The sequence below is a fragment of the Dicentrarchus labrax genome, unplaced genomic scaffold (assembly GCF_905237075.1).
Source record: "Dicentrarchus labrax unplaced genomic scaffold, dlabrax2021, whole genome shotgun sequence".
NCBI classification, from domain to species: Eukaryota; Metazoa; Chordata; class Actinopteri; family Moronidae; genus Dicentrarchus; species Dicentrarchus labrax.
In genome coordinates, this window is record NW_026136714.1 from 21353377 (window position 1) to 21367978 (window position 14602).

Sequence of the window (14602 nt, forward strand, 5' to 3'; positions counted from 1 at the left end):
ATCTAGCCTGGGTTTAGACAGCGATGCCAGATTTCCTCTTAAGGATTCATGAAATGTGTTGTTTGTAACTCCTTCCTCCCACCCAACACCTGTCAGTCATCTAGATGAGCCGTCTTTTGGCTGAGGTAACCAGCATTCATACGGCTTTCACAGGTGTAGGTGGAGCAGGCAGAAAATGTTAGGATGTTCTCTGTACGTTTAGCATTGGTTTGTTTTTTCTTATCATTTATAAGCAGTAGATAAACATATAAGTGTGTGTTTGTGTCCACCTGATACCAGTCCAATATTCTCCAATAGTCTATTGCAGCTCTGGTTTGGTCTCCATCTGGCTCTCTAGCTGCTAAATGCTCTGTTGTGCTCACCAGCTAGTCAGTAACTTTGCCTGTCTGTCGTTTGGGGCTGGACAGGTTGTGTACTGTGGGTTTATCAGTGCTTTTTTGATGAAAATAGTGGCCTGCATCTGCTGGAAAAGATGTTGGTGAGGGTACTGAGGCTGAATCATACCGTAAATATCCTGTAAAAACCAAAATAAGGAGCTAAAAGAAGCCTAAAGGCCCATATGACCTGCAGAGTTAGATTTGGTTCTGTGTGGTAGCAAAGGAAAATATGATATATATACCTTCACATCTAATGGTTTAAATCCCAAACATGTCCAGCAAAAAAACACATTTTGACTAAACTGAAGATCGAAGTTTGAGCACAGAGGTTCCGTGACTTCTTCAGAAGGATCTTTATAAGCAGGGTTTTGAACGTATATCTATGATTTATAATCAGTTTATTCTCATTTTATGAAGCTGTTTTTGTCCTGTTATGTAACTCTGCACTCTGTCCATGTCTGGCATTCTCATTGGCTTTTATTTCTTACAGATTTATTGTTTTTGAAGCACTGGGGAACATTGTGCGCCTGGCAGCAGCCCAGTACAACCACAGGCCTCCACTGCTGCCCAGTGAGCCTCCACTGGGGGTTAAGTGCCTTACTAAATGGCATTCTGACAGGAGTTTTACACAAGTAAAACTTTTCGTTCTGCACTGTTGGTAGTCATCTGGACTAAAATATATTCCTGATGTCACTGCTCTGATTTTAACTTTAACTACGTCATGATAGAAATCCTTTGCTGGTCAGTGTTAAACCTGTCCTCCCACATGTACATTTGTCCAACTCTTGCTGGGTGGGGTTGACTTCTTTAATTATGCTGCTTCGTATCTATTTGTGTATGCATATTTGTGCATGCATCTGCAGCTTGTGGGTTTTTGTGTGCATGTGTGTGAGAGCAAGTAAGATAGTAAGGGGGGCTGTTAGCGTCACTCTCCTCAGGGAACAGTAAAACATGTCGGAGCATCAGCCAGTGCCACAGCAGCAGCACAACAACATCCTCTGGTATTGATTTCCAGCAGATGGAAGCAGAGCTTTAGTTAAATCACAGCAGACTAGGAGTTGGCCGTCCGTCCGAACTCTTAGAGATTTCTGGGATTCTCTGGAAGACATATACCAGTGCTGATGTTTTTATACTGAAGTTCCTGCTAATGTTCAACTACTTTATAGTTTTTGTTTTAAGCACCCAAAATGCAAAAGTCAGTATTCAGTCTTTTTTTCTTTTTTATTTGGTTGAAAAACAGCATTTCAATCAGGGATTTCAAACTAGGCTGCTAAAAACCTTTAACAATAATTTATACCAACCCTCCTCTACCTTCTATCTAGCATACTGCTCAAACCAAAAATAAAATGTTTCATTCTTTTTATTGAGTTTAGACAAAGAACAGCACAATACCCCCCATCCCAGACCGCTATACAACATGACCCACAAAGAGAAAAAGAAATCTAAAATACAGAGCAACCATTGAATACGATTAAATAATGATAATGACAATTAAAGAAAAGGGAGAAAAAATAAAGAAGAACAAAGAAAGAAAAAGAAGAGTCTGACATTGGATTTCTGGAAACTAGCAGCTTTGTTTCAGGAAGCTGTCACATTAAACACAATCAAAAACAATATCTTGACACTGTCTTTGTTCCAAGTCAGCCTTTCTTTTATGTTTAGACATTTTGGTGTCAGGTGCACTGCCATAAATCAGATGCAGACTTATCTTGTTGTGTTTATGTTGACAAGCTGCTGCTATGTTACTGAAAAAAGTCCCCAACAAATGCACAACCTCCTCTTGTTTGAGCAACGTTTGATTAAAAACTAGTGTCCAGCTGTTTTTGGAAATTATTGAGCATTTAAAAAATATATTTTTTTTTTATTTGTGAGCCATTTTAAAGATGTGTGTTATCAGTAGGGACCACTGAGCTGTCAGCCACAGAGGAAGGAAAGTCCAGAAATCAATGGCATTAGTCATATATCATTAGTTGACTATGACAAAAATATAGAATAATACCAGCCTTATCTTTTAAATGTGAAATAAGTACATTTGTATGCACAAAATATTACGAAATAAAATGATAACTGTAAAATTAAAGGCAGCCCTTGGTTTAGACCATAATGAGACACTGAAACAGATTCATGTTTTATGGGGGGCTACCCGACTGACTAAAAGATTGATTTGAAGAAAAGTTAATTGATTTATTGAGTGACAAAACCAAAGTATGCAAACATCAGTTCATTTGTCTCCATTTGGTTTCAAATCCATTCACAGTTTAAATATTAATTTCACTGGTCTTTTGTCTAATTAAAAGTCTTTTTGCATGAGAGATCTGCAAACCGTAAAACATTTTTCCCATGTCACATGGCGCTATAGAGGCTGTTCAAGAGGCAGACTGGGGGGGGAGATACTGGGTACTTGTTTGGGCATGAAAATTATCAGATGTAAAATCATGTAATATTTGCACAAATGATCAACTGTTGTAACTTAAGTACAATAGAATCAGCGTCAGTGTTAATCTTCAAAAACACACACACACACACACACACACACACACACACACACACACACACACACACACTGTCTTTTGTGGACTTGCAGCTGCAGATTTGTGAGTTATGGAGCGCAGCAGTGATTATGAGCCCGGTGATGAGAAAGGCCAGAGAGGTCAGACATGTTTGCGGTTGGATTCAGCCTCAGCTGGTGCAGCAGATGTTTTTGTTAAATTTGCTCAATCACTTTTACACCTGTTCTTCCTGTTCCATCCGTGTGAAAAGCCAGCGTGGATTACATTTTGTTTAAATAGATAACATTAATTAAACATCACCATTTATTATCTGTAAAATACAGCCAGTTTATTGTGCTCATTTGTTTTGTTGACATATCTGCTTCTCATTTAAAACTGGCTGAATTAATTTGAGTGTGTAATCATTTTAAAGGCTTGGCAGGCATCTTATTAAGATGATAAATATCTTACTGTGGTGTGAAACATTTGTTCCAGACCTTGGCCAGTAGGAGGCAGTGTTAGATGTCAAACTAACTCAGGCTCTTGCTGTGATCCCGGCTCCTGCAACACTGGACAGTAGAATCCATCAAAAATGAATGGGCTTCAGACTAACCTTGTCTTGTTGTGGTAAATCAGTTAAACAGGTTTACTAAACAGGGCCTGATGGGTAATTCAGAGTTGTTCTGGCATTTAAATTAATGGATAGGATCTTAGTTAATTTCAACAACCGCAGAGCTTCGTGTGTAGCTGCAGTTTTACGGCATTTGTTGTCATTTTCTGCTGGTTTGTCACAGACTTGGACTTGCTGACTGTGGTGAAAGATGTACGCTGATTAAGCAAAAATCTAATTAAAAACAAGTGGTTCATATTTTTTTTTAACTGTGAGTCGATCAAAGCAAGACATTTGAAGATTTTTCACTATTTTCTGATATATTATAGACCAAACGATTAATCAGTTAGATAAGAAGAATTGGCTGATTGATTAATAATTAAGATCATCATCAGTTGTAGCCCTACTCAAATCCTTTACTTCAGCAAAAACTGTAGTTCCATAATACAGTCCACAATACTTAAGATATTAAGTATTAAAGCATCAAAAGCAAACATACACTTTATGCAGAATCACCTCCTTTTAAAGTGGTACATCCATTATTCATATATTTCTTATTTAATTATTTGTTAAACGTATTTGTGTGTAAGCAGTTCTTTATAATTGTAGCTAGTTAGGCTTGAACAAATTTGAACTACTTTACATACTGGGTAACTAAAATGAAGTAAAACATACAGTATCTTTGTCTAAAATGTGGAGTTGTATTAAGTACAGTACTACTTAGTATAGTAAGTATTATAAAAGGAAAATATTCAAGTAAAGTACAATTACATTTTAAATTCTGTCTTTTAACCTTGAGTCAATGTACTTAGTTACTCTCTGATGTTTGCAGTGTAAATATGTATTTTCAGCAGGGACAGTAAACTGTACATCAGTAGGTTTTCTTTTCCCATTACAGCCTGCTGCCATAGTGAAAGCAGAAACAACACACTGCCATCATTTCCCAAAGGCATGACATAAGAGTGGGGGTGTTTGACGCTGCCTTCAGGGACACCACATAGACTTGTACTTTAAAGTATAGACGTTGTAAACGTTAACTTCCCATACAGAATAGTCCTTGTTAGAAAGTAAAGAAACGGCTTTGTGACAGAAATAACTGTTTTGCTGGTACAGTAAATGTCATATGATGTTTATTGATAAAGGTTACTTTGTGGAATTTGTGTGCTCATGAAGGCCTCCTTGGAAGAAACATAATATTCTGATAACATTTCTTGATGTTTTCTACACACATGTATATCCAGCACAGTACAAATAATTAAATATAAACTAAAAGGGGAAAACATTTTGAAAATTGACAGTAAAAACCTAAATTAAAACTCTGCTGATGAATGAACATAGGATGAATATGATATTTTTTATTTCAAAATAATGATCTTAGACTTAATTGATCTCATCTTAATTGATGTTAAAGCAGTAAATGAAACACTCTAAACAAGTAGACTACTGAAAATTATAAATACAACAAAACAACAAAGGAATACAAATATTTTAAAACTATATACATTATATGTATTACAATAACAATAACCTGACTGACTGGGATGAAGGTGAACCATATTATCTGATCACACTTGTATTAAATGGTATTTGGTCACAAGGCACAGCCATATTTTCTCAGAATAAACACAAGTTGAAGAACATTAGTCCCCCGTCATATCCCGGGCCTCTGATATTTCCGACAGCGGTGAAGGCAGCACAGGCCTGGGGGCGGGGTTTAGAAAAGCCCCCGTCTGAGTCATGATTCTCCTAAACGCTACGGACAGCAGATGATCCGACACAGCGGCTGTACCACGGACAGCAGCGGTGACTCGTTGCTTTGAAAACAGGCACAGCAACAGTAACAATGCCGCTCCCGTCGCTCTGACTGAACTCTCGGCTCCGCGGGCATCCATGGTCTATTTCTCGGGGATGCAAACCGAGGCGCACAGCGTCAAGCCGGGACAGCTGGTCGAGATGTTTGACTCGTCGTGGAGGGTGCGGAACATTTGGGACGGGGTGAGGCTGGAGGTGGTCGAGGACCGCAGCCCGGTGGTCCTGCACAGCTTCACACACCTGGACCCGGACCTGCCGCTGCTGGAGGTGAGGTGGAGGCCGGGCGGGGGTAGTGTCAGGGCCGGGGCGGGAGGGGGGCGAAGGGGAGGCGGCCGCGGTCCGTTAGATGATGCGGTTTGTTGTGTTGTGATCAGGAGGATGTTCAGGCGGATAAGACATAGGTTATTAAACGATCAAATCTAAATAAAAAGAGTTACATACATTTTATAGAAGTGTCTTCATCACAAGAGACACAGAGCTGATTTCACTGTTGTCTGCTTTAGCTCTGGATCTTTTTGGCCTGTTGTTTACCCCACTTTTAAAACGAGAGTAAACAGTTTATTACATGTTTAAACAACTTAAAAACAGCTGTAAGTGTCCAAAATATACAGTAAACAAATTCATATGTAGAAGATGACGATACTTCCTTGTCTTATACCTCAGACGATGTCATTCAACATAAAGATATCCACTAATCCTATATTTTTAAACCCAGTAAAGCCTTTATAACAATGTAGATGCAATTTAAACAGCTTATCAATGTCAAATGCTGAGTTGCTAGACATGATGGGATAGGACTCTGTATGAGTCAATTAAATGAACATAAGTAAATTATAAATACTAGAAATTTAGAGAGAAACATTCTGCGACTGTTGTGGCACTCCTTAGACGTTGGCACGAGAGAACAGTAACAGGATGACTTGCTTTTTCCCCCAGTTTCACCTCTGCGGTTATCACTCCTCCCCTCTGCATGTACACACAGTACTGAAGAGACGCCAACTGAAACCCTATGTACCTATATACCGTATGTGCCACTCAGTCAAATCTTACCAGAAGTGATTCAATATTAATAATACTGATATTGAGAGTAGTTATATCCAGAGTTGTACATCAGATAGGCCTAGAAGCTAAATATGTACGGACTGCTCGTACATTATACTGCCAAAGTCAATAGACGTGATATGTCCAGGTCTGTTAGAGATAAACAATAAAAAGTCTTTGAGGCTGGACAGCTGTGTTTGAGCTAAATGCTAGGGCTGAAACTAATGGTTTTCATTTTTGAGTAATCAGATTTTTTTTATTAATCATTTGGTCTCTAAAATGTCAGGATAAAGTAAAAAATGCTCACAATTTCTCAGTGCCCAAGGTGTCATCTTCACGTTTCTTGCTTTGTCCGAGCAACAGTCTAAATCTACGATGATATAAGACAGCAAGTTAGCATGAAAAGTGACAATTAATTGATTTCTGAGCAAATCTTCATTGCTTAGTGGTTTCATATTTCATGCTAACATCAGTATGCTAACATGCTCACAATGATAATACTAACATGCTGATGTTAAGCATGTACAATGTTCACCATGTTCCCCATCTTAGTTTAGCCTGTTATCCTTGTTTGTCAATTAGCTGATTTGTTAATTGCCGCTAAACACAAAGTACAGCTTAGGCTGATGGGAATGTTATTAGTCTTGCAGTGGTCATACACCAAAGTATTGTAAATTATAATTCTGACCTGATTACCGAAGTGATTGCATATTCATCCTGAGGGGAGCATGAATGTGTGTTCAATATTTCATGACTTTCCATCCAGTAGTTCTTTTTTAGTCTGGATCAAAGTGGTGGGCAGACCAACCCTTGGTAGAAAAACCTCGTTTTACCCCTAATGCTTTTTTGGCAGTGTATTTTCTTTTTACATCCATTCTCATCAAATTCAGCTAATTTCATATCCATAACCCCCACTTATTTATTTCCTCTTTAACCCATGACCCAAAGATAGTTTTGCTGTTATCTGTAAAAATGTCCTTTCTCTATGGATTAAGTGGAACATTCTCCAGCACTACACTCCTTATATCCCGTACATTTGATCAGATAAGGAGCGAGGATGAGTAATCATATTTATCGGTCTTATATAAGGCCTGGGATTGGACAAGGACGACATCGTAACAGATACCACATGGAAACGATCTGGTCTCTGCTTTCTATTCACTTAGGCGGGATAACATGTTCTTTTTTAATTTTTGGATTCTCTGGTCTGTTGGTCATCAGTCAGACCCAGACTGATATCACAAGCCCGTTATTAAGAACGGTTCCCTTTGCATGTCCTGAGCTCAGAGAGGTACCCGTTGTCTCTCGTCTCCAGCTAACCTGCTCTGCTTCTTCTCTCTGCTCTAATCTAATCCTCTCCTCTAACACAATTACCTAACGTGTAATCCCCCTCCTGCCGAGGCCGAGGGGTTTCCTCCACAATCGCTGCCTTTCTTCGACTCAGTTCAGAGGCAGAGGTGAACCTTATTCGATGTTGTGGTTCTGTAACAGTATAAGGGGTTCTGGGTGTGGGGGAGGGGGAGGTGAGTTGGATCATTCGTTGATCACTCCGGCTCCATGTAGCCAGCATCAGAGTAGAGTCTGTACGTATTATATCATATAGCTAAGGGGATCAGATGGCTTTGAAATGGCGGTTTGCTTACAGATCAATTTACTGCTGTGTTAGTCTTCCAACAGAACAATGATGCTGTGCTGCCCCAGTTCATTTTTCTTTCACTGTTTGTTGATTAAATTTGGTTCTTCAAATTGACAGGCTGGCACCATGAAATACTTTTTGTTAGGAAAATTACTTAATTATCAAAAAATTGACCAACTAATCAAGTAACTGGCTTATCATTTCAGCTGTACAATACCAAAACAAAACGTTTTCAGTATTTTACTTTGAGGAATAAAACCATATTTATCTTTCATGTTACAAAGATGCTGTTTTCAAATGTTAGATGTAGTATAAACGTAATCAGCTGTAAAAGCCTAAATAAAATAGTCATAGCTGTACTCAATTAATCTCTTTTGGGAGTGTATACTTAACTGTTCAGGCACATTTTTTCTGGATAGAGTTTTGATTCAATCAGAAACCGTTGATATGGTTCAATTATCACAACATTGGGTCCTGAACTGTTTGGTTGCCGTCTGCAGTCTTAAACTGACAAATTATATGTGCAGTTTGGTGCGATGGGAAAGAGCGAGCAGTGGGTAACAGTGTGTTACTCAGCTGTTTGAATATCATGTTTTTAAGCCTTCTTTTAATATGTTTTGTTTGAATTCATGTAACCGTGTAGTCCCACTGTATTTTCTTGGGAGCCAAGTAAACCACGCCGACACAGATGTAAAAAGCTGCAGTCAAACAGTATACAACAGTGCATTCAAGCTAAAAATAGAGTTCTGAGAGCTCTCCACATGCTGTAGTCCAGAAGCAAACCAGCAGGATTAGAGGCCAAACCAATTTAAAACACTGCTAAACAAAGAATAGACTGCTGCTCATTGAGGCTGTCTCAAGGGGCCTTAAACAGTAAGTCCTTCAAACTGTCAGTAATCAGTTTGTATTGGTAGCAGAGGACAACATCAGTCTAGGACTGTTGGACAGCTGAGTCTGAACAACTGAACAACAACAACTTGATGTTGTCTCACCTTCATACTTAACCGCGACTTTGGCTTGGAAGTCTTCAGCTCAGTTGTAGTAGGTAATCAATACTCAGTACAATCATGAACTGACAGTCAAAGCAGAGACACTGAGCTTTTGTGAGTGATCTAAAAACAGCTTTATATTGTTGTCCTCAGTGCTGACAGTGACTCAGCCAAGCTTACAAGCAGTCCCAGATTAATGATATAATAAGGATAGTACACAATACTGCCTTAGGGTTTCTTTGTTGTTCCGTTGCTCTTGTAGGTATTTAATGCATGTGACCCAGATATGCAGTGAGAAAATGTGACTTTAATGAGCCTTCTGCCATTTACACTGCTTATAAAACATCCTCCAAAACAGATCTGAGAGACATGTGGAGAAGGAGACGTCATGTAGGGACGCACTGGGCTACAGCGTGAGTGAGCCGAGGTGAGCTATGACGAGCTCTAATTTAATTTTGGGCTTTTAATTGAAGCACATACGGACGTTTTGGCTGAGTGTCGCGGTGAGAAACAGGAGCAAGACCGTCCGAGTCGGCACAGAGACGCTTTTGTTTCCACGGTTCATCTTGAGGAAAGTGGAGAAGCCGAGCTCTGGATCTCAGTGGCAGACAGAACGACAAAAACAGACAGCGGCTGGAATGTGAAGGCCCGACGCCTGGAAAAATACTTAAATCGTCTGATTCTGCACTCACTGTCTGGTGTAGTCGCATTACCTGGGCTGGTCTTACATAAGGAAACTTTGAAAAACATATTAACTAAAGTGTATTTATAGAGACGCTTCTAATCAGAGCTCCCAAATCAAAGTGTTTTTCCCCTGCATGTGACAGGAATCTGAGGGTTTCTAATCAGCCTGAACAGTAACAAGCTGCATGGAGTTGCTTTTTTGAATTCCCCATCTGGACTGAGTTAAAATGTGGGATAAAATCAGATTCAGAGATATGCAGCCTGCATGAACCTCAAATCTGAATCTGTCAGGGTTTATAAATCTTACATTATTAAAGGAATATTTCAGCATTTTTGGATTAAATGAGAAGATTGATATCGGTTTCAGTTTGTGTGTTACATACGGAGCTGGAGCCAAGATGGGATCAGCCTATCTTTGCATCAAGACTTCAAGTAGGGAGAAACATTGTATCTCATTTGTTTAATCTGTACAGAAACAAAATGGTTTAGTTTTATTTTAGGGGGAGTTATGTGCTGCAACTCTATCTTGACAAGCAACAGTGTATCCAGCCACCCAGCGCTTCTGTCCAGCGTCTCCCGCTGCAGCACTGGCTGCCAGATACCTGTGAGCTCAGGCTTTGGTGTTTTGTCTCTGTACAGGCATTATGGTCCCAAACCTGGCAACCTTCTGTGATGTCTATGGAAAGAAAGCGAAGCAGCTGGCTAGACTAAAGAAAACAAATGTGACATTTTCTTACATGTACAGTATTTGACTCACTTTTAGTCCATATTGGATAGTAAATTATAGAAGAAAAAAAAGGCAAAATATTTAAAAACCAAAAACTGCTGGGAGCAACAAAACACAGGTACAAACCTTTGCTCACACAAATGAGAAAGTACATCACAAAGTTCAAGCACTCAGCCCTTGTTTGCCTTTCTAATGTGTTGAAAACAAGGTTCTTATTATTTTTCTTTATTGAGTCGGGTAGTGGAAGGAAGGACAGAGCAGGAGAAAAGCTTCTGCAGGGATTTGATTTGTTTCAGCAGGATTATCTGGTTCCTGTGTGCAGGGTATGGAGGTCTTTACTACACTGTCTCTGGGATGTTTTTTAAGGTTTGTGTTTTAAAGACATGATTGATCTTGTCTAGTTCTGGACTTTCTATGATTTCGAACATCTACGCGGTCCAAAGCTCTTGAACAAGCCGGTAAATTGAACTTGAGTTGATATTGTTTTGTCAATTTCTTAAAAACAATCCTACAAATATTTTATTTACAGTGTTATAAAATTATAAATACTTATACTGCAGAAGCTGCAATTTCAAGGAAACCAGTTGCGTACGTGAACAGTGTCATCTGAAGCCCAGCAGCAATGTACAACAGTTCAGGCAAGAAAAGGTGAAAATAAAAGAAACTGGGACGAGGTCACTGCCAGAGTCCTCACCAGGCTCCATTGAAAGAAACTCTGTACATGCATGTTAGTGATTGATAATGGCTGACAAAGCCAGTTTATCTGCTGGCATGTATTACTAATACCTGTCACAACAGTTCTGTAATCATTTAGGAAACACTCACACAGACAGACAAGTATTTGGCCACAAGTTAAATAAAGGTTTAGTTCATGTGCCAGAAAGTTAAATAAGGAGAGAACACAAAAACTGTGTGGGTGAAACAAATACAAAAAGTACAAATAACTTAGAAGGCACTTGGAAGAAATAAAACCTCTGTCACTCCTGTCACTTGGAATTAACATTGATTTCTTAAAACTGTACACAAGCCCGGAAGATTTGGAGTATATCAGAAGTTACAGCGAAATAAAAATAATTAACTGATGGCAGGAAATGTGGATTGGGGTCTTTTCCAAAATCTAATCAGTTGTGCTTTAGCCCACGGCTCATCTGTCAACTTAATTTACAAGAGAATTTGTTCATGTTCAAATCTTTTTTTTCTTTTTTCTTTTTTGCTGGAAGAGAAACAAACAAAGGCAAAAATAGACCCGTTGAAGGAGAAAGTATCCAGAACTATTTAAATGAGCCAGGGCAGCGCTGCTTTCCCTGCATCTGGGCAGGGTAGAGTGGTATTCTGTGTTTTATGTATGTTTGTTCAGTGAGAATAAGAATAGGGACTCATCAGTGTACCCTTTTACAGAAATATAAATAGATCATTTCTATCATATAGGCGCTGATTAATTGGCATTTTTGTCCTTTATTTATAATATTTTTTTACATTTTAGCTAACTTCTCTAGAGTTAATTATTTTCCCAATAGATTTGGATTACTCGTTATCCATGCTAGCAGCGTAGCTTCAGGTAAGGCAATGTTGGACTTTTCCTCTAGCGACACCATGAAGTGTAATTTTTTGTATACTCCTAAACAGAGCGTGCTGTCAGTGGGGTTTCCCTGTGTTTGTGAATTAGATTTGAGTCAATCCATTTGAAGAAGTAGGATAACATTTAGCCATTTCACTGGCTCTCATTAGGTGAGGATTTCAGGGAACAAACGGTCTCTGCTTGGCGAGGGCACACCGCCTCGATATTTACGCCACTGAAGAGTTTTCTGAACATTGGGTTGCACCCGCTCTCCTCCTCTCTTTCTTGCCCCACATCCAAATGATCTCACTGGCTTTCAGCGGTCATTGTTAGCGAGGGGAAGTCACTGGCTTGTGCTACAGGGTCGTAATAGCTGCATGCTATTGTTGGCTTTGTTTAGGTGTTGACTGTTTTGAGGGCAGGTTTTCTATTTCCACTGGGACTTTCCCTGATTATCTACATTTAGAGGGGGGGGGGCTTTCTAAGGATCATATGGTACCGTTGCTATTGAGGCAGGTGTGTTTTCTGTTGATGAGAGTCATAATTTGGCAGACACCCCCAAACAAGCTCCCAGAGTGCTGTTTGGCCTTGAGGGGATTTGGCTCTGAATGAGGGTTTACTTTTGTCCCTGTGTGTTTGTTTTAATGTGTTCCTGTGCCAGGTGGGCGTGTTTATACAGACTGTACACCGTCAGATATCGAGATGAGAGGTTTGTTATGCAAGATAAACATTTTTAGATTTCTGGATGAAGAGTCATGATTGTGTTTCTGAACTAATGAGCAGGTCAGCCAATAGTTCAGCCTGTTATTAAGACTGAGGGTGAGGCCGGACGTTTGTGAACTGTTGACATCTGAATGTCACTCCCTGAAATGTTTAATTTCCATAACGGATCGTTCCCATTTATTAAAACCTAGGTGTAGTTTTAGCCACCATTCCTATCAGTGTTAATAACTTTGTATTGATCAAGTTCATGTCTGACATCTGGGAACAAGAAACACCAAAGCCAAACTTATTTGAAAGAAAAGACGAAGAGTAAAATGATTGCTCGAACTGTTCATTGTAAACATCCATCACAGGTTGGGGGTTGTCCATTAGTCACTGGGTTGATGGTTGCACACAGTTTTCCTGTGTTGTGAGGAATTATTAGAGAGGTTTTGTCTGCGTTCCAAATAAATCGATTTAAATCATCTGAATTAAGTACTGGCTTCTTACAACCTGTCTGCTCGTGTTTCTTGACAGGTCAGCGACATCGCTGCACTCTCAGATCTCAACTATTTACTTGGGAAATACAGTGTAATTATAAGTGATAGAAATTATTCAGTTAATCGTTTCAGTCTTTTTAAGAGACAAATTGACAAACATTGTCTGGCTTAAGCTTCTCAAACCTTTGTCATATATTACAGCTAAGTGAGTTATTATTAGATTTTGGTTTGTTGGTCAGACAAAATAAGCAAATTGAAGACACTGTAAATTTCATTTTTTTCACAATTTCTTAATGTTTTACGGACCAAATCATTAACTTTATCGACCAGTTGCAGCCCTAATACGAATGTCGATTAAGGTTTTACTGTTTTGTTAGTCTTAAAGGATATGTAGATACATTTTACTTACATGTAGTGAACATATGAGTAAATGCCAGAAACCGCAGAACAGATTCAGGAAATCCTGAAGCGAGCTACTGTTTCTCCAGTTGGACGCTGGGGCATGTTTTGAGTACGAGCACTGCATGAAATGGAACATGGATGTGTCCCTGTATGCCCAATTTATATCTGTTTTATACCTTATTTGACACATTATTTAATCACTGTGGGTATTTAGTTGTTTTAATTATTATTACAACCAATACTAATGAATTTCTATCAGGATTAGTTTAAAGAAGCTGAATCAGACAATTGTTGTTTACTGCAACAGATGTTTAGGGATAAAATTGCCATGTCTTTTTGAATGTAGAATTAAGTCTTGTAATGTCTTCTAACAATTTATCTCACATAAAGATGCAAAGAAAGTGAGATGTTGGCAGTTTTAGACATGTAAGTGTGGTAAAAGCAAAAAAACCACCATGTTACATGTACGGTTTATATCTAAATCATCATCATTCACCACTAAGGCTCATGTGACTTGGTTTTCCCTTTTCCTCTTTCTGAAAACCTATTTCCCTTTCTGTGCCTCATCACTCTTTGCTGACACTTTTATTCGCCTCACATTCTTCCAGCCCTCATGTACACTCATGGTCATTCATGGTCAGGATGGTGTAGGTGAATGCAGATCTGATAAGTGTTGGAGCGAGTGTGGAGGAGGCTGACTCTGGATGCCAGACATTTCTGTGTACCCTGCTGGAGATTTCCCATTTCTGATATTATTCAAACTCAAACGAGGAGACAAAAAACTCCTGACAGAATATTAATATCAGAGTTTAATGAGATACATTTATAGTTTTACATTGCATTCAACGTTACTATTCTTCCCATGTATTTACACTGATTAGCCACAACATTATGACCACCTGGGCGTCCTGGTGATCATAATGTTATGCAGCCCCATACCAACAGACTGTGATGCACTGTGTGTTATGATAGTTCGAGGGAGATGCTCTGACCCATTCGTCTAGCCATCACAATTTGGCCCTCGTCAAAATCGCTCAAATCCTCCTTTTTCCTGCTTCTAACACATCAACTTGAG

The 14602-nt window shown here is 39.1% G+C and overlaps 1 protein-coding gene across 6 annotated transcripts in view; it reads left to right on the plus strand.

Annotated features, from left to right (window-relative positions):
- Nucleotides 1–14602, plus strand: part of ralgds (ral guanine nucleotide dissociation stimulator) — a 54113-nt gene that overhangs the window by 18241 nt on the left and 21270 nt on the right. Inside the window, exon 1 of one of the 6 annotated variants that reach the window (XM_051421822.1) lies at nt 5177–5555. The exons of the other annotated variants lie outside the window; for them this stretch is intronic. Coding sequence (XP_051277782.1) covers nt 5367–5555 — 189 coding nt within the window. The 5' untranslated portion in view covers nt 5177–5366. Of the gene's footprint in view, nt 1–5176; nt 5556–14602 lie in introns of those variants that run through there. 6 annotated transcript variants of the gene reach the window in all.